The following is a 23,710-nucleotide window of genomic DNA, read 5'->3' as shown; positions in this document are numbered from 1 at the left end:
CAGAGATCTTATTGAGCACTGCTTTAAAGGCCTTTTGAGACATCCTGGAGTCACACTCACTGTTGGTGAAGGAAAACATTATTGGATAGAAACTTCCAATGGATTCATTCAGGAATTGCGACTGTTGTGAACTCACCCCTGCGCTCCTCACGCAGTGCACGATGCTGGGGAGGGAAGCCCAGATGGTTTCACTTACAGCCAGGAAGGACTGAGTTAATGCCAATGGGAAGAGGTGGATGCCTGCAGGAGCCTGTGAGCACCTTTCTGGCCTGAGATTAGTCATTGATGGTGGATCAAACCCATATTCCTTTACCCCCAGTGAATAGGAAGGCTTCTGCTAGCCGTGTTGGAGGAAGACACGGTTGCTTTTATTCATGTGTCCCTTCACTTTCAAGACTGGGCTTACTGGAAGAAGTCCTTCTCAACTCCAACTGGTTTCTGACCAGAAGCTTGCCATGAAGCTGAAGCTGGTTTTCACCATAGCAAATCATCTTCTAGATGAGAAACCCCCAAACTGCAGTGCTCTGCAGCATCTAACATCTTCCTGGGCACTACTGACCCATGCCAGAGTCCGCTGTTGGTCAGGCCCACAGAACAGGCTCCATCTGCGGTCAGAAACAAAGCCAGGCAGGAGATCTATGAAGTGATCAGGGCCTCATCACTCAGACCTGTTTTTTCCCTGCCGCTCTGTCACCCAAGCTCCAGAGTCACCCTTAACATGGCCCCAGAGCCAAGCCACCAACCAGCCTGAAACTGGATGATTCTTATGTCTGTTGTCATCTTGCCCACACGCACCAAAGCAAACGCACACAGAGGAAAGTCCTGGGGAGAAAGGAGCATTCAGCAGCACAGACAGGAGATGCTGAAGGTGATTATCACTGTCATGGGAGGCAGCATGAACAGGAAGAAGTGAACTCCCTGCAGAGCAGCTGTTGTTAAGCCAATACATGAAACCACCCATCATAGAACCGCAGCTTGGTTTGGGTTGGGAGGTCAATCACCCCTCTGGCAGGTTAAAGCCATTCCCCTTGTCCCGTCCCTACAGGCCCTTGTCCCAAGCCCCTCTCCAGGTTTCCTGTAGCCCCTTTAGGCACTGGAGCTGCTCTAAGGTGTCCCCTTAAGGAGCCTTCTCTTCTGTGAGGGCATCCCACACATTCAGCTTGAATCACTGTATCTTTGTGAACTCATCTCTGAACATCCATGAGGCCAGAGAATGGCTGAAAGGGGTTTATCTGCTCGGCTTGCGGCTTGCACCCTCACTTCTTGGTGTTTATGGATCTTTTCCCAACTGTTTTGCTCTCCCTTCCTGAAAAGCCGTGCTGGGGAGACAGCAAAATAAGCTCCAGAGAAAGGATCTGGAATGTTTTGTAGACACAGGAAATTTATTCTGTTATTCCTGAAGCAAAGCCAGGTCACAGTGGTGTGCCAGCTCCTTCCCTCCCCTCTGCTCCCCTTTTACAGGGAGTTGTGGAACTATGGGAGGAGGAGAAAAGAACCTTTCATGGCATTTAGAAGCTTGGGGATGCTATTGGCAACAGATGAGGTGTAGGTATGACACCATGAAGGTGTGGAGTTTCATAGCCAGATTTCACATGCAATATCTAGGCAGGCCCAGCACAGCAAGCTGCTGGTGTAGAGCTGTGGAAGCTGGGTCTGATCACATCAGAGTCGCAGTGGGAGCACCAGGGTTAATCCCCTTGACGTTATGAGACCTTATTTCATCTTCCTGTAGCTCAGCATCTGAGCTATGGAGGGGCAATAGCTCAACCTCCTTCCTTCTTCATCAGAAGAACATCTCCAGCCTGCTCTTTAGTAGAGCATCAGCAGAACATCCTCTCTCAGATGCTCGTGTGACCTGGCTCTGCTTTCTGCGGATGGTTTGCAGGCTTGGGCCAGTGACAGGCATTGATATGAGAAACCCAAAGCCATGAGTGGCTGCAGCTGGGATTCAGATGCCTGGCACAGAGCAACGAGGAAAACCTTCCACCGCAGAGAGGAAGCTCTGGAGAACCAAGCAAGGTGTCTTTAAAGAGTAACAACACCTTGGCATCTGAGAGATCAGATTTAGATGAGATGATGGGATTTAGAACAGAGCCTTATGTTTGGAGACCGTGGAGGAAGAGATGAGCCAGAAGCCTCGAGAACAGCGCATTCACCTCCCTGTTTCCTCTGCTGTAGTTAGATGGGAACGTCTCTTCCTCAAAGGAATGACTGTCTTGTCGTGTCCGAGCTCTTTGTAAGTGCTAAACCCTGACAGCATTCAGGCAACTGTGAAAGCAATTAGAAGGGTGGGGAGAGGGGGAAGTATTCCAAGCTTTTTATTTTCATATCTGGCCAGATTCAGTTTGAGTCCTACCCGGAGGGGTTCAGATCTCCCCAGTGGAGCCTGAATTATCCTTGTGTTACCCACAGATGAGGTTCTCTCAGGTCAGGGTCAAAGTACAGAGCATGGAGATAAACAGAGACCTTTGTTTTCTGAACCCAGCAGCTCTGGAGCTGGAGCTCTTGACTGGGAACTGTGGCTCTGTCCTGCTTCTTCTGCTTCTTTAAGAGAAACTCTAGCTCCATCTAAAGCAGATTTTAGGGGTGGAAAGATGCCAAGTTCTGTACTGTCACTTTCCAGCATCCTTAAATGCACTTGAATTTTCCGGGGCTGGTTTTTATACTGCTGCTGGGTCAGAGCTGAGGATCCTTTTGCAGTTCTCCCTCAGGCAAAAACCCCATTGTAGTGAAATGTAGCAAAATATGGGCAAAACCGAGCCAGGACGTGAGAATTCAGCCCCGGTTTATTGGCTCAGCCCTTGGGAATGGGGCAGAGAAGCTGCGGCTGCCCCATCCCTGGCAGTGTTCAAGGCCAGGTTGGACACAGGGGCTTGGAGCAAGCTGCTCCAGTGGAAGGTGTCCCTGCCCATGGCAGGGGTTGGAACTGGATGAGCTTTAAGATCCCTTCAACCCAAACCAGTCTGGGATGCTGTGATTCCTTCACATTTTCCTGCTGCCTCTCTACTCCCTGACCCCCACATTCCCAGTGTCTTCCCTTTCGCTGCTCACGTGCGCTGCAAGCGCGTTGCCAAGTGTGTAGGACATCACTGGTGGGGTTTTCTTCCTTTTTGGTAGTGTTGCAAAACCTCCCATTGCCTTCAAAGCACGTAAACAGACTCCTCCTGAAGGGACCTTGTGACTCCTTTGTTTTCCATGTGTCCAGGGCTGCCTTTCTGTGCGTGTGCTCTTTCGGTTGTTGCTCTGGCAGGAGGCTCCTATCTCACATTCAAGTGACTTGCACAGGGCTTTTAAGGGCTTGTGAGGAAGATTTCCTAAACCTTGGTATTTCCTGTTGTGAGAAGTCCGGTCTGTGCTGAGCAGCACAGAGAGAAAGGGAATCGCTGAAGGAAAATAGTTCGATGGCTTTGATTCCTACTCCTTAAAGAAGTCCTCATGGAAAACCTCATGCAGAGACATTAAGTTCTTGGGCTGCAGCAAAGGAGTCTCAGCAGCCTTAAGTAGAGTGAGAGAAAGGGCTCAGCTGGGAAGAAGAACCTGGTGCTTCTGGCCCAATTGTTCGCCCTTCCTTTCGAGCAGGACACATTTTGCGCTCAATTGCTGTGTATTCTGCACAAACAGAAATGCTTTTGTTTGCCATGAAAAGCAGAGTTTGTCTTGGGTCTTTGCTCCCCCCTCTTTTCCAGTTTTCCTTCCATTCCCAAGTATTTTTGGCTTTTCAGATTTTGGAAAGCTCCGATGTTTTTGGAGGTTTGCCAAATCCCTGCGAAAAATTAAAGAAAGGGGGGAAAAAAGAAAGGAACATTTTTCATTTCTCTCCCCATTTTCACAGGAAATACTTCACGTTTCTGATGAACTCTGCGTTTCTGCTTTGCCAGTTCATGGCTTCAACAGCAGGAATTAAAGGGAAAGGCGTTCCTATAGGTCAGGGAATATATGGAGCTGTTCTATAGTGCAACAAAGAGTATAGAATATATAGAATCCTACATAGAATACACAGAATCCTACATAGACTATATATAGCATAGAATATATAGAATCTACTCACTAGAACTTTAGATAGACTCCTTAAGGAGATATTCTTGATCTATTCATTTAGCTGTGTCTGAATGTCATCATGAAGGTCCTGAGCACGTTGAACTCTGTGTATAGTGATAGGTTTGTGCCTGCACTATGCAGAGTTAAACACATCCAAACCTGTACACCGTTTACATCACGTTTACACTTGACTTTCTGCTGCCATAAGCCATAACCCTCCCTTAAGCCCCATGGACTCCCATGGGCAGCCTCTTTAGCAGAGCTCATTCTTCTAAGAGCTCATTCCATTCTTGTAACTCTTCCATTATGCTTTTCCATCCTATTACACTTGTCCAGCTCATCTCAAAATGCCTCATCTCTGTGTTGGACATCCACACTGGGGTTGTTTCCAAGTGTACTCCTAATTTGCCTTCACTCAGGAGGAAATCTGCCTTAATTTCTTGTTTTTCCCCTTCCTTCTGCCAAATCTGAATGACCACAGCATGGTTTCACTGGAGGCTCCTCCTCATGGGGAGCCATGGGGCAGGGCAGAAGCTCTTCTCTCCCCAGCCACAGGCACAAGCAAAAGGATGGCAAGGAGGAGGCAAGCCCCTGCTATCACCACTCATGGCTTGCACATCATCCAACGTGCACCCCAAAGACCCCAGCTCTTGAGCTGTGCTCAGTAAGGGTTTGGTGCCTGCTTCAACGGGTTTGCAACTCGGGGACAATTGACTCCCCTGAATTAAAAGATGATGAAAGACAGAGCCTCCTTAAGAAACACAAAACAAAGAGGGGGGTGTGTGAGTGCAAGAATCACGTTGGGGCTGGAGCTGGGATGGGTCTTTCAAGTGGTGGGTGTTTATGTCATGAAGCATATTCTCTTCATGAGTGTACATCCTCTAGAGGATAACCAGTGGAGACCAGAAGCTTGCCTGGCCTGGCTCTAACAGGCTCAGAGGACCACATAGCCTCTGGCTGTTTATTCCTTTCCATCTCTAGTCATGCTTCCCAACAGTGTAATCCCTTCCTTCTGTTTTGTAGGAGGAAGATGATGATGGCCTTCCAAAAAAGAAATGGCCAACAGTAGATGCCTCTTATTATGGTGGACGTGGAGTTGGTGGCATCAAACGAATGGAGGTAATTAGATACCAGTTCATGTATCCAGAGACCTTACTGGTGTGCTATCCCCCTGCAATTACCCAGCAAGAAACTCAGGAGATAGATAGGCACAAACTCCTTTAAGCTTTTCTTTGTACATCTGAGCCCAGGTTATTTTTCATGGAGCGATATTTGGAAGCCAAACGTAGATTCCTCAAGTTTAGGGCCATCTTCTCTTCTTTAGTACAGTAAGATTCTGGCTAGAAACAAGCTTCATAGCATCCCTCTTCACCTCCCATTTGGACACTGGGAAAGTATGGCCAAGGGATGTAACTCGGCAGCAGCCACTCTTGTAACGTGCCCTACTGCCTCTTTTCAGGTGCGCTGGGGAGAAAAGGGCTCCACAGAAGAAGGCGCTAAGTTAGAGAAAGCCAAGAATGCCAGGGTGAAGATGCCAGAGCAGGAATACGAGTTCCCTGAACCCAGGAACCTGGCGAACAACATGCGCAGGCCTTCCTCTCCTCGGAAGTGGTACTCCCCCATCAAGGTAAGCCCAGCCTTGCACATCATGGGATGTTTCTATGCAGTCTTAAGTGGTTTAAGGCTAAGATATAGAACTGGCCACAAATCTGTGATCTCAAGATGCTGATGTGCATGAGGGAGTCCCTCGGGACATGTGCCTAGGGAGGGACTATAGGAAGGAGCTACATGGGGCAATGGGTATTTCCTACCAGGCTGGTGAGGTTTTGGGTTTGCATTGCTTGCCTGGAGCAGAACAGGATCCTGAGCTCTTCTGGTGGTGCAGCCAAGTTCAGTGAAGTTCTTACAGTTTGACTGCACCTCCCTTTAGTCCACACTGCATATACCTCGAGATGGAGGGAATAAAGAGCATCCCTGGCAGTGTTCAAGGCCAGGTTGGACAGGGCTTGGAGCAACCTGCTCTAGTGAAAGGTGTCCCTGGTTGGAACTGGAAGAGCTTTAAGCTCCCTTCCAACCCAACCCATTCTGTGATAATATGAATTCATATCCAAGTGCAAACCACACACCACTGGAGCTTGGATCTCATTTGCAGTGGAGATGCTGGTTAATGCCTTAGAAACCTTTAACAGGCAATTTGTCTGCAAGTAGTCTGCAAAGAGGGTGTAACATACGTAGTAAACCTTTTGGTGTGTAGAGCTCACCTTAAACTTTAGGCTGGGGAATGAGAAAGTGCCTCATTGCTAGAAAAGAGAGGGTTTATTCTCCTGTGTTCTTCCTCCCCAGCAGCAGTCTCTAGTCAGACACATTCTGTTAGCCAGGTTATTGCAGTGCAGATAGGCTACCTTGCAGTACACCCAGGTTTCCCTGTGTTGTATCTGGTTACTGATCAGCTCCAAGCAGTGCCCATAGGGATTTGGGTAAGTCAAATGTTTTGGCTCGCCTCAGTTATTGATCTTGAAGCTGGTTCCAATCCAGCAATGGGAATGGCAAGGATGCACAGGGGAGGAAGAGAGGTTTCCGGAGGATACGGAAATGTGAGCCTCTGAGAACCTGGTCCAGTGCCTTCTCTCTTTTCCCCCTTAAAGATTATCATCTACTAAACAGAGCTGACCAACGAGCCATCTCAGTGGTGTTATAATGACTTCAACATGTGTTCACGGAGGTTTTTCATCGCCACAGTGGGACAGGTTCGAGAGTCAATGTTTGCAGTTTGGAGTGGGAACGCGCTAAGCACCATCCCATATAGCTGCTCCCTTGTTCCTAAAGGCATCTCCTTCCCATTTTGCATCATATCTGAAGCATTTGTAACACACACTTTGTCCCATCTGGGGGATTTTCACTCCTACTCTGTGCTCATGGAAATGACCTCATGGAGCTGAGAAACACAGCTCAGTGCCTGTTGCATGCTGCAGTCAGAAGGGCTCACAGCACACAAAGCTATACCTCAGCCACCAAGGAGCTGACAGAAACACTGATTTGAGCCCTGCAATCCACATGGGTACAACTACCTGAGATCATCAGCTGAGAGCTGGCTCCTTTCCCATAGAAGATAGTGCTGAGTTTCTCCCCTCTTCCTTCACCGGTTCATGCTGTTGGATTGCAGCCTCAGGAGAGTTCATTTGCAGAGGTTATTCTGCATGGTAGGAAATCAGCGCTGAACAGAGGAGACAAGTTCATTGCAGATCTGTCTCCCAGCTGGAAATACCCTGGTGTTCAAGAGAGGCTTGGAGAAAAGATTCAGTGCATGGAGGGTTCAAGTTCAGTTCTGCCTCTGCCTAGGAACAGCTTTGGCTTTGTAATACCAAGAATTCAGTTATAAGGAAGCTTAGAAATATCAGGAGCGATATTCCCAATTCCTTTAGTAATATCTCTTATCCACCATTCAGATTGCATGCAGTTCCAATCCAAGAGCCCTTATCCAAATACTCCCATAACCCTGCAGTGTTCCACATCTGGGCAGGATTTAACAGCCTGTGGACAAGAATGTACCTAATTATTAATTGCCCCCACACCCCCTATTGAACTGCACCCAAAAGGCGGTGGATGCAGATGGGATAAAGCATCCAACGCTTTCCCCACCTGCAATCATGAGCACTCATCAGATCCAGAGGGGATCACTCCTATGAAGCAGGGGTCCTGCAGTTCCTCTCGGTAAGGAAGCAGCAGAGTCCATCAGCACTCGTGGCAGAAGCTCTTGTCCTGAAGATGCCAGCATGTGGAGAGGAACTTGCATTGTGTTGTACAGGGAAGCTCAGCAGCCATCAGGCAGAGGGAGGTGGGGGACCTGTTGGGTCCCAGGGACTGCACTCCCAGCCAAGGCAGGACTGTGAGCTCGAATCCATCCTGTATCGATGGCTTTTTGCAGTCTGGGGCTTAAAATAACACAGAGGCTCCCACCACTCCTAAGGGGGAACGTTTCACAGACTGCCTGACCTCACCCATAGGAAATGCCTCCTGATAGCTTAGATTTGCCCTCATCCCCATGCTCCAAGTGCACTGGTAGGAGCAGATGTTGAATTTCCACCCTTTCCACTGAACTGGTTGAAACACCTCTTTGGAAGGGAGATAAACACACATGTAACAAGCTACTTAAATGAGATCCTTGGTAAAGGAGGAAGGCAGAGAACTAGATCTCAGGAGCAGGGAACCAGCATAGCTTGGATCTGAGAAAGAGCCAGGAAATTCACATTCTGGGGCCACTTGCTGGCCAACAGGCCTCCTTTTCCCCATGTAGCACAAGTGCCAGCCTTTCCTTAGAGCGTTCTGCCTTTTGCCAGCCTATCTGATGGAGTTTTACTTCCCTCTCTTTGTTACTCTTCCCAGAGTAACATCTATAATGTAAGTAGAGAGCTGAGAGTGGGGAGATGGCTGTTTGAAATGCTCCACAGATTTATTTGCTCCCAAGCACGGCTGCTGACACCGAACAGATTGTGGTTGTTATTACTGGTATGATTCTGATTTGCTGCTGTTACTTCTCCGCACAGTGCCAACAGATGATCCTGCTTTAAAAATATCATTGCAACAGACAGTAAAGTCAGTGCAAACAATCCAAGTCTTAAGGAACTTGCCAAATCCTCCCTTCATCCTACAAAGGAAGGGGCAGCACAAGTGCAAATGAGGTCTAAAAACCAGTGCAGAAAGGACCGCAAGCCCAGGCTGCTCATCCCCTAAAGCTCACATGCAGGACCTGCCTCAAGGCTGAGGTTGAAACAGCAACTGATGCTCTCAGAAAGAAACCTCAGGTGAATCCTAAGGGGAGGCTACTTCAGCATTTACAAAGCCTTGAGTCCCTGGCCCATTTGCTAACCTTCTCCCTCCTGCTTGGATTCATAGGCAGCCACTAATTCAGGAAGAGAATGCATTCCCCATGATAAAGCAACGACTGAAGCTGTGCTCCCCTTCACTTTTCCTCTGCCCTGATTGTTCCTTCTTTCTGGCCTTCATTCCCAGGAGGACTCCAAGCTTTATTTGCTTCCAGACTTTTTTCCCCCCCCAAGTGACCAATTGCAAAGGAGTTCCTAAACAGAGACACAGCCCATGCACCAGAGCACAGAGGTGTTGTATTCCCAAGTGAATGCATTGCCATTCGCATTGCTTCAGCCAACATCATCCTTTCTATGATGCATTCTCCCTTTCTTCCACCAAGATGTCCTAGACAGACCCTGAAGCTGCATTCAGCCTCCTTAAAGATGGAGCTTTTCCCAAGAAATCTTGGTAGGGTCTTGGAAATTGGGACTGGAGAGTAAAAAAAGGACTTTTTTATTCCATGGAAAGTTGTAATTTTCCCTTTGGTTTCTAAAGGAGAAATGGAAGAAAAAGGTATTTAGTTCTTCAGTTGTCAGAGGTGACAGGAGATCAAGAGCTTGAACCAGCTCTCATGTAAGGAGAAAGATGGATTGGGATGGACGGGGATGGCTTCCCTCAGGCCTGAGAGGTTGTGCTGTCCAAGAAAAGGCCGACAGAGGAGTTTCTTGCTTCTTCCTTTGAGGATTACACTTTCCTGGCTCTCACCTTGGGAAGTCTTTCCCCCAGTATCCTATGGAAATACATCTATGCAGTCATTCTGTGTGTCTGTCTCCACCCATGTATCCCTCCAAACCCCAAACAAGCTTTGAACCATTGGCTCAACGCACTGGTTGAGGAACACAGGTCTCAAAGAGGATTACACTCCCAATGGTTCCTTGAAAAGGGGAAGGAAAGACTCTGTCCCCATGACAGGAAGAGCGCACGGTGAATGCACTGAGTCTTTAGATACCAGAGAACCAGGCTCTCAGAAGGATCTTATCAATCTAAATCACCCCTCTACCAGTTTAAAGCCATTCCCCTATTACCTTTGGGGGTTTTCAGAATACATAAAGACATATGGATGCTGTTGGCTCTCAGCCATTCCCGCTTATTGCTCCCTTAAAGCCTCTTCCTTTGCCCTTGCAGCAAGTTCAGGTTCCTGTGAGGGAAAGCATTGACTCCAGCACCTTGTAGAAGCACAGGCAATGACTGAGTGTCAAACATGTAGGTCTAAGCTGTGTACCTTGCACTTGCTCTTGCTCAGAAGATAACACTGTGTTCCTTTGCATTGCAGGGGAAGCTGGATGCTCTCTGGGTCTTGCTGCGGAAGGGTTACGACCGTGTGTCTGTGATGCGCCCACAGCCAGGAGACAAGGTACCGTGCCTTAGATAACACAGGCTTATCCAAGCCTTGCTTAGGTAACATAGCTGCTTCCAAGTAATACATCCTTCTAAGGAATAGTAGGCAACATTTCTGCATATTTTTATTGATTAAACTCATATTCTGAAATAAAACTCTCAATATACATGAATGCTACATAAATTCAAACTTTCTGGGCACTTGCACAAAGCAAGGTTTGCAGAATGGGGTTTGTTGTGTGAGAGGGAGGAAGTATTCCCATCTCTTGCTAGTAAAAACTGGCTTCATGCAAACTTCTATTCATCCATGTGTGCTAATTGTGGGTGGAAACAGAAGCCATTGAAGAGAACGGACTAATGTCACCTTACAGGAATGATGCTGTCTATGGCAGCAGGACACTAAAGGGCTACAGCTCATCTCCAAGGTAGGAATCTCCTCCTCTTCAGAGGAATTAAACATCAGGGTGCTTCCTAATCAATATCAGGACAGTTCCTGCCATCTCTGCAGACACCTACCTGAGCACTGGAGTGACCAACACACACCCATGTGTTGTGCCCAGCTCTGAGCACCAGCAGATATGCAGGGGCTGTGCGTTCAGGGCACACAATAGGGGTGAATTGAAATCCCTCTGGTACCCATAAGACATCCCCTAACTGCCTGCAATTTAGATGCCTACACCTGGTATTCCAGAGCTGTTCCCAGTCCCCGGTTTTTGATATCTTTAAGGATTGCTATCTTTAAGGTTTAATATTTTATTTATTATTTAGTTATTTATTATTTAATATCTATTATTTAATATTTGATATTACTATTCCTTCAGATGGGAGATTTGCTGAGTGTGACAGTGATGCCTGGGAGAGAAGCTCTCCTAGCACAGATTGCCACTGCCTGGCGATTCCCCCCAGGAATCTGGGACTTTAGAAAGCCTGTTGTGTCAATCCCTGTTTTCACTCGACAAGCTGAGATTACTCACATGAAAGATGCCACTGGGGAAAACCCAGAGCAGCTCAACTGAAGCTGCCAGTGAACAGCAATTTCATAGTGTATTAGGCCAGGTTGGAAGGGACTTGGAGCAAGCTGCTCCAGTGGAAGGGGTCCCTGCCCGTGGCAGGGGTTGGAGCTGGAGGAGCTTTAAGGTCCCTTCCAACCCAGACCATTCCAGGACTCTATGATTAGTGCCACAGAGAGCAGGCTCCATCCCTTTTTGGTGCTGTATCTCTCAGACATGCGGTTCTGTGTCCTGCAGCATAAGCAATAGCAGCATTAGCCCCTACAGGCGTTATATGACCTAGCCTCAGACTAAATCAATCTCTTTATGACTCTGTTGTGCTATAAAGGATCTCTGACTCGGCTGCAAGCATCCTTCTGTGTGAAAGAGAAGCTGCCTGCAAGTGCACCCAGGTTTATAGCTGCTAAAATCCCTCTTGCTGTCCAATAACCAATTGCAGATGCTGGGGCACCCTCCTGTGCGGATGGGAAGTGCTGCTCAGACTTGCTGCTCTCACAACACGGGTTTGCCTTCGTGTCAACAAAACTCTGAGCCTCTTTGGCTTTGACTAACCATGGGTGACTCTCTTGCTGCTTTAAATCACTGCCAGGCTTGAAGTGAGCCGTTCATGTTCATTCCTTACCAGTAGTGGCAGAGCTACCAGGTGATGTCACCCTGACAGCAGAGGCAAAACCAATATGAGTTAAGCATGGACAAGACTTCCATCAGTTTACACAGCTGAAGGGGCAGGATTAGGCAGGGTTTTCCTCTTCCTTCCTCAGCAAAATGAGGGGGGTTTGTTCCCTTACTTCAGACCTGAAGAAGAACCTGGTTTTCAAGCACTGGGCTCAGCTTTGCTGTTTCTGAGCCATCTCCCATCTTGCTGCAGACATTCCCCATGATTTGGGTGCTAGGTTCAGCCTGTCCAACCTCACTGTCCCCATTGCAGACACAGAGTGATTGTGCTGGAGCTGTGCTGCAGCTGTGCCTTGGGAGCCAAAGCAGGCAAAAAGAGAAGCAGAAAGTTGCCCCTCACTAAATACAGGGAGACTCCAAGCCCTGTTTGATCCCGGATCCCTGCCAGGCTCCCTCCATCCTTCTCTGTGCCGCTGTTCTTCAAAGAGGATTGTAAATGGATGCCCAAACCTTAGGCTCCAAAGGCTGCATGATTCAGGCTCCTTCAAGGCTGCTGGCTTCTCCCAAGCCAGCAAACATCAAATACCAGCTGATAAAACACATTAGTGCTTTGGTGGGAGTGGAAATCCAGTGGGGAGGTCAGTGCTGAACTGATGGGGATGGCAGCATGGACACATCTAGCATGCAGAATGAGGCCGTTTGGCCTGGATTTAGGTATTCTAGTGGAGGAGATGCTAAAGGACAGCAATGCAGAGGACATTCACACCCAGGCAGCCCTGCACATTCACACACAGCCATTGAGATGCTCCCCAGCCCATGTGCTCCTGGTGTAGGGTTTGCCAGCAGGATAGAGCTGTAACAGTTGTTTTGGCAGTGGTGAGCTCAGCTCTAAATTCCTGTGGCTTCTCCATGTGATTCCTAATAGCTCCTTTGGAGCAGGGACACAGCAAGGACAAGCTTGATCCTCACCAGGTTGCAAAATCTTCAGTGGCAATGCTGCAGGCTTCCATAGCTGTCCATTGGCAAGTTTGGATTCGATCCTGTTCTATTGGGGAGCAAAGGTAAAGGAGAGCTCTGCCCAGCTTGGCAGCAAAGGGGCCCATCAGAGCAGGTACGGACAACCCCAAGCCTTTAAAGTGGCTTTAAATTGGAGGCCCAGATGGTCAAGACCGTGATGCACTGGTGTGAACCCAGCCTTGCCAGCTGCAGAAGAAGGGAAGCTCCAGGCAGTCGGATGCAAGGCTTTGAGATATTGCTGCACAAAGCAGCTTTTCCCAGCTTTTCCTGCCTGCCTGACTGCATCCCAGTGCTCCTATCCAGGTCCTCTGCAGGGATGGAGGCAGTCGAGGGTGCTCTGCCCTTCTCACTGGCAGCCACCCCAAGGAGGTCCAGAGCAGCAAGCTTGGTCTCAATACCACCGTGTGTAGCCACTCGGTGTAGACTTCACAACTCAAGCTGAATAAGCACTTCAGAGTTACTCAGCAGCACGCTCTCATGCCCACACTGCCAGCTACATGCAGGTTGCCAGCTGGAGCAGCCCTTACAGCATGGATGTGCCCTGGGAATGAGAGAAGCAGGGACCAGCAAAGCATCTTACAGGAACCAGCAGGCTCGAATGGAGCCATCTGCTGAAGAACCCACCACATGGTGCATTCTGAGGATGGATAAATAGTCAGACCCTGAGATTTATAGACAGGGGGCTTTGACCATATGATATTCCTGAAAGCTACAAAAGGAGCTGTTTCAGAAGCAATTTATACCTTTTTCCTTCTCTTCCCTGAAGAAAAGAAGGCAGCACGTTTCAGACTCAAAGGTGTCGAATGGGCACCTTAATTCACTCACTGGTCAACATACCCAAATGAAACCAGATGAACAATCACTGAAAGGCATCTCTGTTTGCTTTGGAGCCTGCAAAGGAGTTGGACGTAGTCCCAGGGTTACATCATTTTCATATAGAAGCAATCCCTTGCTATAATCAGTTACTTTATCCCTTGCCAGCACATGAGCTGAGCTGTTCAGAAAGACCCCTTGGAACACAGATCCAGCTTCAAACACTGGCTTGTCTAATGAATGCTGTTTACCTGCTGGAGCCCATGCAGCCTCCCAGGTACTATCCATGCTGTCAAGAAAGATGTCCTGAAGTCCCCTTTAGTCTCTAATAGAACCCTGCTTCAAAGGCAGTGACTGATAAGTTTGCAGTTTATATACATTGCAGTGGATAGTGTGGGTATTGGAGCTTAGATTCCTGTCCTCCTCCTCTGCGTGACCTCGAAGAATCTCTTTGCCTCTTGTTTGTTCTTGCCCTGAAGCCTTTAATCAAGGTTGAGATGCCCTGCTCGAGGGCTGCAAAAGGTGCAGATCTAGAAATATATATAAAGAAGCACAGGATAGAGCTGTTGGAGAGAGGCCAGAGGAGGCCATGGAGATGCTGCGAGGGCTGGAGCAGCTCTGCTCTGGAGCCAGGCTGAGAGAGCTGGGCTGGGTCAGCCTGGACAAGAGAAGGCTCCTGAAGGGGAGACCTGAGAGCAGCTCCAGTGCCTAAAGGGGCTGCAGGAAACCTGGAGAGGGGCTTTGTCCTGTAGGGACATTGATCTGGTTTGCTGAAGGCTTTTAAAGATGCCTCTTTCCTCCCGAAACAGAAGGAAAGGAGAGGGATGCTCAGGCCCTGTTTTGAAGGGCACGAGAGAGGCTGAGATGCACTAAAAGGTTGTGAAACTTTCTTTGGAGTCAAACCTGGCAGTGGCCTGAGGTTACCAACAGGCACAGATGGTTCCAATAAGGGGAGGAAGTCAGAGTCACATGGGATTCCTGTGGTCTCCTCGCATTCCCAGGAGCCTAGGTTTGCATTCTTGTCAGCATTAATGGGGTTATTTTTACATCTGAACCATCATCACGTTGGGGTGATGTAAAAATATATCTATCTTTTAGGACACCTTATCACTTTGAGAATGGACCAAGGCAATAACTAAGCCCAGGAGCCAACTAATCAGATTGTCTTCAAAGCCGAAGCTGCATTTCCTTGGAAAACATTGTTGTGTCAGGAATTGATGAGATTATTCAAATGTGTTCCAGGCTCAGACTTGGCCAGGGGCTCTCAATCTGGGAGCAAATGATGTTTTCATCGTTATTGCATTGCAAGAATTGTGTTTCCATTTTGTGTTTGTCAAGCGAAATAGAGGAATAGGTGGTATAAATGTGGAGAAGAAGTAGAACAAAACCATGTGTACTTATGTGGAAAGATGTAGCCTACCTAAAGTAATGGATCCCAGAATCCCAGACTGGTTTGGGTTGGAAGGGACCTTAAAGCTCATCCAATTCCAACCCCTGCCATGAGCAAGGACATCTTCCACTGGAGCAGGGTGCTCCAAGCCACATCCAACCTGGCCTTGAACACTGCCAGGGATGGGGCAGCCACAGCTTCCTTGTGCAATGTGGGATGAAGATGCAGGGAAAGGAGCTTTTTCCAGACCTTGTTGAGTTTTGCATGTTTCTGGTGCAATGATGTGAGCTCAGCTCTTGTTCGATCTGGGTGATGCAGTTCTGGTACAGATCGTGGTCAGCTGTGACAAGAGGACGAGGCTATGAAATACATGAAAATGTCCCCATTAAAGTAATCCCAGTGGTTCTTTTTTACTATGAAAGGAAGAATGCGTGTGTATGTGCATGTGCTGACATAAAAACTTGATCTGAATAAAACCAGAACAGGCAGAGTATGAAATAAGCCAAATTCACAGCCAAAGTGCATGAATCTTCCCGACAGAAAAGTGCTGTTTGTGAACCCAAAGCTCCGTCTGCCCCTCAATGCTCTACTCATGCTTTAATATCACCGTGAAATGCCCAAACCTTAAATTAACTGGATTTCAGGCTTCACTGGGGATGTTTTGTGCAGCCAAAGGAGTTTTATCAGCCCATCCTAATGACCCTTTTCACGAAGGGCTTGGTCCTGCCAAGCAAGGACATGAAAGCATCCCCAAAGCCTTAATTCTTTGTTCATAGCTGGATACTGAGGAGCAAATTCTGCCACACAAACCTCCAGTGAGATCACTGAAGTCCTCAGATCTGTTGCATTATGGAGTAGCCAAGACGGATGTAACATGGCACAGGCTGGGTATTACTATGGCATTAGTGGGTATTACTGATGAAGCATGAACAGCACAAACCACGGGGGCAAAATCGGTCACCCCGGGAAGTCCCTTGGATCCTCTCTCATTTTTAATGAGGAGCCTGTTTTATAGATAAGGAAATGCAGCTTTCAAGTGTCTGATTTCACACCCCACCGTCCCACAGCATGGCGGATAGAAACCTCCTCCTGAAACAAAGATCAGAAACCAGGAGGTACAACTTCAGCTTCCCCTGCTGTGAATACTGGACCACGTTCCCTTCTCGTACCTGGGAATAAAACCAGTTGTGTTGACTCCCAAGTCACCCCACACACAGCTACACGTTGCTATGTTGCTACTTGCTCAATGATTCTTCCTTCTGCAGACTCAAAAGCACACAGGCACTAGGAGGGAGCTGTTGTTTAAGCCATATTTCAGTATAAGCTTGAAGATAAGAGCATCTCTCCTATGAGCAGAGATTGCGGGAGCTGGGCCTGGTTAGTCTGGAGAAGAGCAGACTGAGAGGGGATCCCATCAGTGCATCTCCAAGGGTGTCAGGAGGATGGGGACACACTCTCCCCAGTGTGCCCAGTGAAAGGATGAGGAGCAATGGCCATAAACTGAACCACAACAAGTGTCACCTCAGCACGAGCAAGAACTTCTTTACATTGAGGGTGTCAGAGCCCTGGCACAGGCTGCCCAGGGGGGTTGTGGAGTCTCCCTCTCCGGAGCCATCCCAAACCCACCATGGACACGTTCCTGTGTGCCCTGCTCTGGCAGGGGCTGCACTGGATCATCTCCAGAGGGACTTTCTAACACGAATGGTCTTGGGATTCCTGTTGACCGGCTGCAGTGCTTGAGACCCAAATTGCAACCTTTCCCACATCCTAGTGCAGTGTGGTTTTCCATTAATAGCCATGGAAAAGTTAACCTAAACATTAGCTGTTTTTCCTGGAACTAACAGCTCCAAAGCCAAAAGCCCAGTGATCCCCTCCTCGGCCTACAGGATTGCTGCAGACTGCTCCTTGCTGTAAAACCAGAGCATGGAGCTGGCTCCTGCACTGCTGGAGCTCTGCTTGGGAAGGAGGCAGCTCATCGGGGAGCATCCCAGTCCTATCTCTATCCAGGCAACATTTCCCCTGGCCAGAATGACAAGCTTATGCCTTTAGCATTAACGGTCAGAGATTTGCCTCAGAAGCCAAGGCAAATCCAGCAAACAGGGATTGCAGGGATGGGAATTGTTTCCCACTAAATAAGACAGAGCTGTGAGCTCCGGCTTGGAGCAAGCTGCTCTAGTGCAAGGTGTCCCTTGGCAGAAGGTTGGAACTGGGCGAGCTTTAAGGTCCCTTCCAACCCAAACCAGCCTGGGAGATGATGGTTCTATGAGCTGTGTCCTGTACCATGCCCTGTCTTTGCCCAAAGACAGATTGCACCCAGAGCAATCCCCTCCAGGATCACTGATATCTGCAGGCTGCACGATCCCACCGGCTCTTCTTTGCTCTCCAGAGGGATGTTTATGCCTGCCCCTGGTTAACTGTTCCTGTTATTGCTGCCAAAAGAACCTGTTTCATGTTTTATTCCATTCTCTCTCTCCTCCTCATGCCCGGTCAGTTTGCTGTGCATCCTCCAGAGGAGCGATCCCAGCCCTGCACGAGGCAGTGTCTCTGCTCTGTCGCTCCCCGTTTCTCCAGGTCTCGCTACCTCTTCCCAGAAAGACAATGGGAAAAGGGACCAGATCTTCCTGGAAATGACACCCATCCCACAGTGTCCATCAGCCAAAAGCGGCTCCTGCTAAAGCCATCAGGTCTATTTGCTGACACGCAAATGCCCGCTCCTCGCTGAAGGAGCCACGCTCCCGAACTCTGGCACAAGCCAAAGGCTGAGGCTATGCAGCTCATTCCCACGCTCAGATTTGGCACGGTTGAAGCCACTATCATCTTGTTCCACTTCCTGGAGGAGTTTGCTCTATGTTTTCTTTACAGAAGTTTCCCCAGCTGGGTAAGCCCTGCAGAATGTAGTTAGAGATGATAGCAAGAACCAGAGGTGGCAGAGCAATGGGCAGTATCTGGGTTGTGGCAGAGCAATGGGCAGTATCTGGGTTGTGGCAGAGCAATGGGCAGTATCTGGGTTGTGGCAGAGCAATGGGCAGTATCTGGGTTGTGGCAGAGCAATGGGCAGTATCTTGGTTGTGGCAGGTTTGAAGAGCCAGGCATGGATGAGAAGTTATGAGTAAGCTTATGAGTAAGATCTGAAGTGGAGGTTGAATTGGCAGAACCCTCTTTGTACCATGGAGCCCTCAGATGCACAGTACATATAGCTATATATGTACATATATAGACACATAACACGCATATATATATATGTAGGTATATGCAAGCTTTAGTCATAAGCCAACATGACTGAGCTGATACTCTAAATAAACTCTTAGTTATTCCAGATTCTATGGAAGTTCTGCTAAAGCTGCAATACTTCATGGTGTTCAGTTTCCTCTCGGGTTGCTTGACTAGAACAGGACCATATAACTACAAATACAACCCCTTGCTTCAACATCTGAACAGACCAGCCCATGGGAAGGCATCGAAGAACGTTAGGATATTGCTTCTTTTTACCTTTCCGACTTTAGGGTGCTTGTCTGCACTGCAGGAAACTGCCTCTGCTATAACTGGAGCTCAGTGGCCATGTGCAAGATTACTTGTCACTAAGTTGGTTAAGGTGGTTACCACTTACCTGGGCCAAATCCCACCTCCTTACCGGCTTCAGAAGGAAACACCATTTTGTACCGCTCTATTCCTGGGAATTAGGGAGTCAAATCCAGCACTGAGACCCAGCAGAATGCCTGCATCTTGCTCCAAACTTTATCACCCTGCAGCACTTTCCACAAGGTTTTGCCTTCTTTTTAGGTAAAACCATAACAGTCCATAGCTTTCAGTGCTACCTCTGCCATGAGAGACCAGGTTATTAGAGCCCTGTTGGAGTGATGATCTCATCACTGGATGTCTTCCTCATATTTTGGGGATAAACCAGGTCAAGCCTCCAATTTCTTACTTATTAAGTGGCCAAGGTGGCAGGAATGCCGTGGGAATGGCTTATGAGCTCTGTGTGATGAGGCACAGATGGGAATGGTTCTGTTGCAGTGATGCTGCATCACGCAATGAGGCAGTGTGAATAGCTGTTTGGTGACTCAGGGCTACGGAGGTAGCTGTATCACTGGTGAGGTGCTGTTTCCACCATACTCCACACACACTGAGCTCACAGAGACCCAGATAACAAAGCCCGGAAGCTACTCTACAGGTCCCCAACGCTGTCTCCAGACACTCCTGTGTGATTTAAAAGCAGCCCAGGCCTTGCAGACAGGGAGATTTCAAGCTCATGGAAGCCACCTGGGATGTGGGGGGTTCCTTGATGGGATTCAGAGCAGCAAAACCCACTGGGAACCCAACCAGTGCTGATCCCAAATGCTAACACATTGGTGGGAAGCAGATACTGATGATTCTCACCCTGGTCCTTTCCCAGTAGCACCTTTATGCAGGCACAAAGGGACACATGAAGTACCCTAAGCAAGGACCACTTTCATGGGAAGGCATCCCAACCACATTGGCTGCTGCAGGGTTTCTCTGTGCCACTTGGCTCTTGCAGGCTGTGGACAGGCAGAGGGCCAGGTTACTGCCTCCATCCGTATTCCTCCTCTTCATCATCCTCGCAGGTGTCTTTGGAAGCTTCATCCCTGGACTGGGTTCAACTTGAGCACTCAGGGTCCTTGGGAAGGAGGGCTTGGCTTGGAGCATTTAGCATTAGTTTCTCACATCCACGTATGTGCTTTGCTTGTAAAGTAGCTACAGGTTGTAAATCATCTCTTTGCAGACACCAGTGGTAACCGTCCCGGTATTGAATAGATTAAATGTTTGCCTCTTATTCATTTGGCCAGTCCCTCCCAAAAGCTTTTATTTGAGTCAGAATCAGGCATCAAATCACAGCTTTTTGTCTCTTTCTTTCCATTTTTCTTCCTCTTTCTCTTCTCATTCCTGGATTTCTTCTTGTTTCTTTCTCATAAGAACAGGGTAACCCAGGATGCTGTTTATGGAAGGTTTGCATTACCCATACATTAAGGATCATATCTTTTCCAGTGCCTCTTTTTAAACCCAGGAGCCAGCACTGCAGAGCAGCTGACCCAGGCAGCAAAGGAAATAGGAGGAGATAGATAGGGGATGGCATGCTTGAGCTGAGCAAAAGGCAACTCCATCCTGGTTTAAGGAGAAGAAGCTTTGAACTCTGAAGTTGGACCCATGTAATACACAAGGGAATGGGGGAAAGGTATCTGTGCTGTACTAGCCCTGGGTTAGGTCTGGCTTTCATGTCTGCTCTGCAGTGCTTTCGGTTGTCTGGTCTGCATCTAAGCATCTAATCCTGCTCAGATTCCAGGCCAACTCCTTCTTAAACCTTGTCCACGAAGCCCATGTTAAAGCAGATACAAGCGGAGACTGAAAACCAGCTCTAATTCCAAAGCAACCCTATTACTGGGGAAAAGGAGTTACCATCAGCCATGGGTATGAGCAGTCATTCATGACCAGAGGCTCTGCAGGTCGTAGCTGACTGCAGACCCTAGTGTAAACACCATGCAGCTATACACTGCTAGGAACTGATAACACCCATTTATGACAATGGCACTGCTTTTAGTCCCCAAGCCCCAATCCCAGCGATTTCAAAGCCTCACTGCATCCTCCTGACTGCTCTAAGGGCGGTGCTCAGTTCCATTTGGATCAGCAGCACCATAACCTCACTCCTGGAGCATCCAGACAGAGCATCCCTCCACACAAAAACAATCACAACTTCTTGTTCTCTGGCTGGGATTCCTGGACTGCTGCTTTCTGTGCGGGTTTAGCTTATTCTTAACATAAATAAAGACAACAAACCCAGTGCAAGGCACAGCCTGAAACGCCTGAGTTTGCATTGCAGGAGACGTGGCACTGGGACAAGGAAAACATTCCTGGGGGTGCGGGTCTGAGTGGGATTGGTTCATCTTGGTGCAGACTTCCCCTCACTCAGCAGGTCTGCCCCACAGGGTCTGCTTAAAATGACAGCCAAGTGCATTAAAATGATGTTAAAGCAGAGACACCGCAAAGAACAAACAGGGCCCGGGGCACTGGGAGCTGACACTGATGTGGATGGATGGATGGATGGATGGATGGATGGATGGATGGATGGATGGATGGATGGATGGATGGATGTTCTGAGGGTGCTGAGAGAAGTGGTAAATGCCCCATCCCTGGCAGTGTTCAAGGCCAGGTTGGGCACAGGGGCTTGGAGCAAGCTGCTCCAGTGGAAGGGGTCCCTGCCCGTGGCTGGAATTGGAACTGGATGAGCTTTAAGGTCCTTTCCAACCCAAACCAGGCTGGGATGCTGTGATTTATTTCAGGCCTCCTCAGCCTGCGAGCTGGTGCCCAGCTTTGGGCAGCACCAGGCACTGGGACGCTGCGGAGGGATTTGCCCACCCAGGAGTTTCATTTTGCATTGGCATTTTGTCCTATGGAAGGGATGGAGACCGCGTCCCCACTGCACAGACGCTAACACACAGTGCATGAGCAGCGCTCAAGCCTCTTCCCCCTTTCCCCTTTAATTGTCCTGCTGTCGGGACAAGCCTTAACTGAGAGAGTTAACCCTCAAGGAGGGCATCCCCATGGGTGCATTCCTGTCCTTTAGTGGGTCTATGCTCTGCCCTGGAGTCTGATTCCTCGAGGAGAGCTGGAGTTGAAACCAGAGGCTCTCCCTGCTGACAGGAAGCCGGGGCTGAGCCATGCTGATGCTCTCATCTCCAACGTGATGCAGCTCTGAGGTCCTGGTTTCCTTTAGCTGCCCTTTGCTTGCACTCAGCTGCTCTGCACTGTCCTCAGCTCAGACACATGCTCCTTCACATCCACACTGTGATGCTAGAACTGGCAGAGCGCTCGGAGAGGAGCTGCCTGCATCACTCCATGTGTCAGCCCCTTCCACACCAGCTCCTCTCATCCCTGTCAAATCCTTCTCTTTTCTACCAGCATCTCCCTTAGTTCACTGTGGGTCCCTCTTCATAGAGGTACAGAGGGTTAAAATGCCTGATGCTGTTACCCCGACAGATCTACTCCATGCTGCACAGGATGCTCCATTTGGCAGTTTTTCACCAGGCAAAACATTTACTTTGGGAGAGGAAAGAGGAAAACAGAAAATAAGCTCACACTCAGGGATCCAAAAGCAAAGCATGGGCTCAGAATGATGGGATGATTTCATATCTGAAAGAATGAAGCCATAATGCAGTAGTGCTGATCCTGACAGTTGGGTATTTACAGTGGGATCGGTTGCAGGTGGAACTTAGAAAGGGAAAAAAGAACTCAGAGGGCAAAGGTTTTGTTTGAAAATGGACAACAAACTGTAGCTTAGCACCAAAGAGCAAGAACAGCAGTTTATTGGCTTCCTATGAGTACTAGAATGTCCAAGACACCCTAGTGAAGAATGGAGCAAGAAATGCAACTCAGTTAAAGAAATCTCCCCTTTTGCCTGGTAATTGGCTCAAAATCAGACCCAAAAGCCAGGTATTTGAAGGAGAGGGAGGCTTCGAAGGTGCAAAGTCCAGATCCATGCTGGTGGGTGTTTAAGACCAAGGTTTGGCAAGAGGCATCTGGGTCATGCTGACTCAGACACCAGCTTTGAAGAATAGGAGCAGGACAAGAGCTGGCTCTTACCAGTTCCTGCAGCTTCAGTGTGAAGTATTTGAAGATCCCAGGGTCAGAAAACTGTATGGGAGGATTTCATCCTCCTCTATAAGAGTTGTGGTTGGTGTTTAACCTCTTGGATTTACTCTTACAACATCCATCTCTGAGGAGGAGATGAACAAGGTGCACAGCTGGTACCAGGGATGCAGGTCTCTCACTTGGGATGCTGTTGCCTCCATCACTGATCTCCCACTTTGGAGATGAACAAGGTGCACAATTGGTACCAGGGATGCAGGTCTCTCACCTGGGATGCTGTTGCCTGCATCACTGATCTCCCACTTTGGAGATGAACAAGGTGCACAGCTGGTACCAGGCATGCAGGTCTCTCACTTGGGATGCTTTTGCCTCCATCACTGATCTCCCACTTTGGAGATGAACAAGGTGCACAGCTGGTACCAAGGATGCAGGTCTCTCACTTGGGATGCTTTTGCCTCCATCACTGATCTCCCACTTTGGAGATGAACAAGGTGCACAGCTGGTACCAGGGATGCAGGTCTCTCACTTGGGATGCTTTTGCCTCCATCACTGATCTCCCACTTTGGAGATGAACAAGGTACACAACTGGTACAGGGATGCAGGTCTCTCACTTGGGATGCTTTTGCCTCCATCACTGACCTCCCGCTTTGGAGATGAACAAGGTACACAACTGGTACAGGGATGCAGGTCTCTCACTTGGGATGCTTTTGCCTCCATCACTGACCTCCCGCTTTCTTCTCTCCCCTTTCAGGGCCGCTGCATCAACTTCACCAGAGTGAAGAACACAGAGGCCCCCCCCAAATACCCCCTCAACAACGCGTACCCCCCGTCATCCCCCCCCCCAGCACCCATCTACACCCCCCCACCCCCAGCACCCATCTACACCCCCCCTCCACCCAGCTCCCCCACCCCACACACCCCATCCCCCTCCTCCACGCTCCCCCCACTCCCCCCACCTCCCCAAGCCCCCCCACCCAACAGGGCCCCCCCTCCATCCCGGCCCCCCCCTCGCCCTGCAGTCTAA

The 23,710-nt window shown here is 48.9% G+C and overlaps 1 protein-coding gene across 1 annotated transcript in view; it reads left to right on the top strand.

Moving 5' to 3' along the window:
• Nucleotides 1-23,710, top strand: part of ANTXR1 (ANTXR cell adhesion molecule 1) — a gene marked incomplete at both ends in the record, with an annotated part of 75,551 nt that extends 51,841 nt beyond the window's left edge. The window contains 4 exons of the mRNA XM_080634383.1: nucleotides 5,062-5,157; nucleotides 5,498-5,665; nucleotides 10,178-10,258; nucleotides 23,438-23,710. Of these exons, the coding sequence (XP_080490509.1) occupies nucleotides 5,062-5,157; nucleotides 5,498-5,665; nucleotides 10,178-10,258; nucleotides 23,438-23,710 (618 nt within the window). The remainder of the gene's footprint in view (nucleotides 1-5,061; nucleotides 5,158-5,497; nucleotides 5,666-10,177; nucleotides 10,259-23,437) is intronic.

The sequence above is a fragment of the Psittacula echo genome, assembly GCF_963264785.1.
Source record: "Psittacula echo genome assembly, chromosome: 25".
Taxonomy (NCBI): Eukaryota; Metazoa; Chordata; class Aves; order Psittaciformes; family Psittacidae; genus Psittacula; species Psittacula echo.
This window is presented reverse-complemented; position numbering and strand designations above follow the sequence as displayed.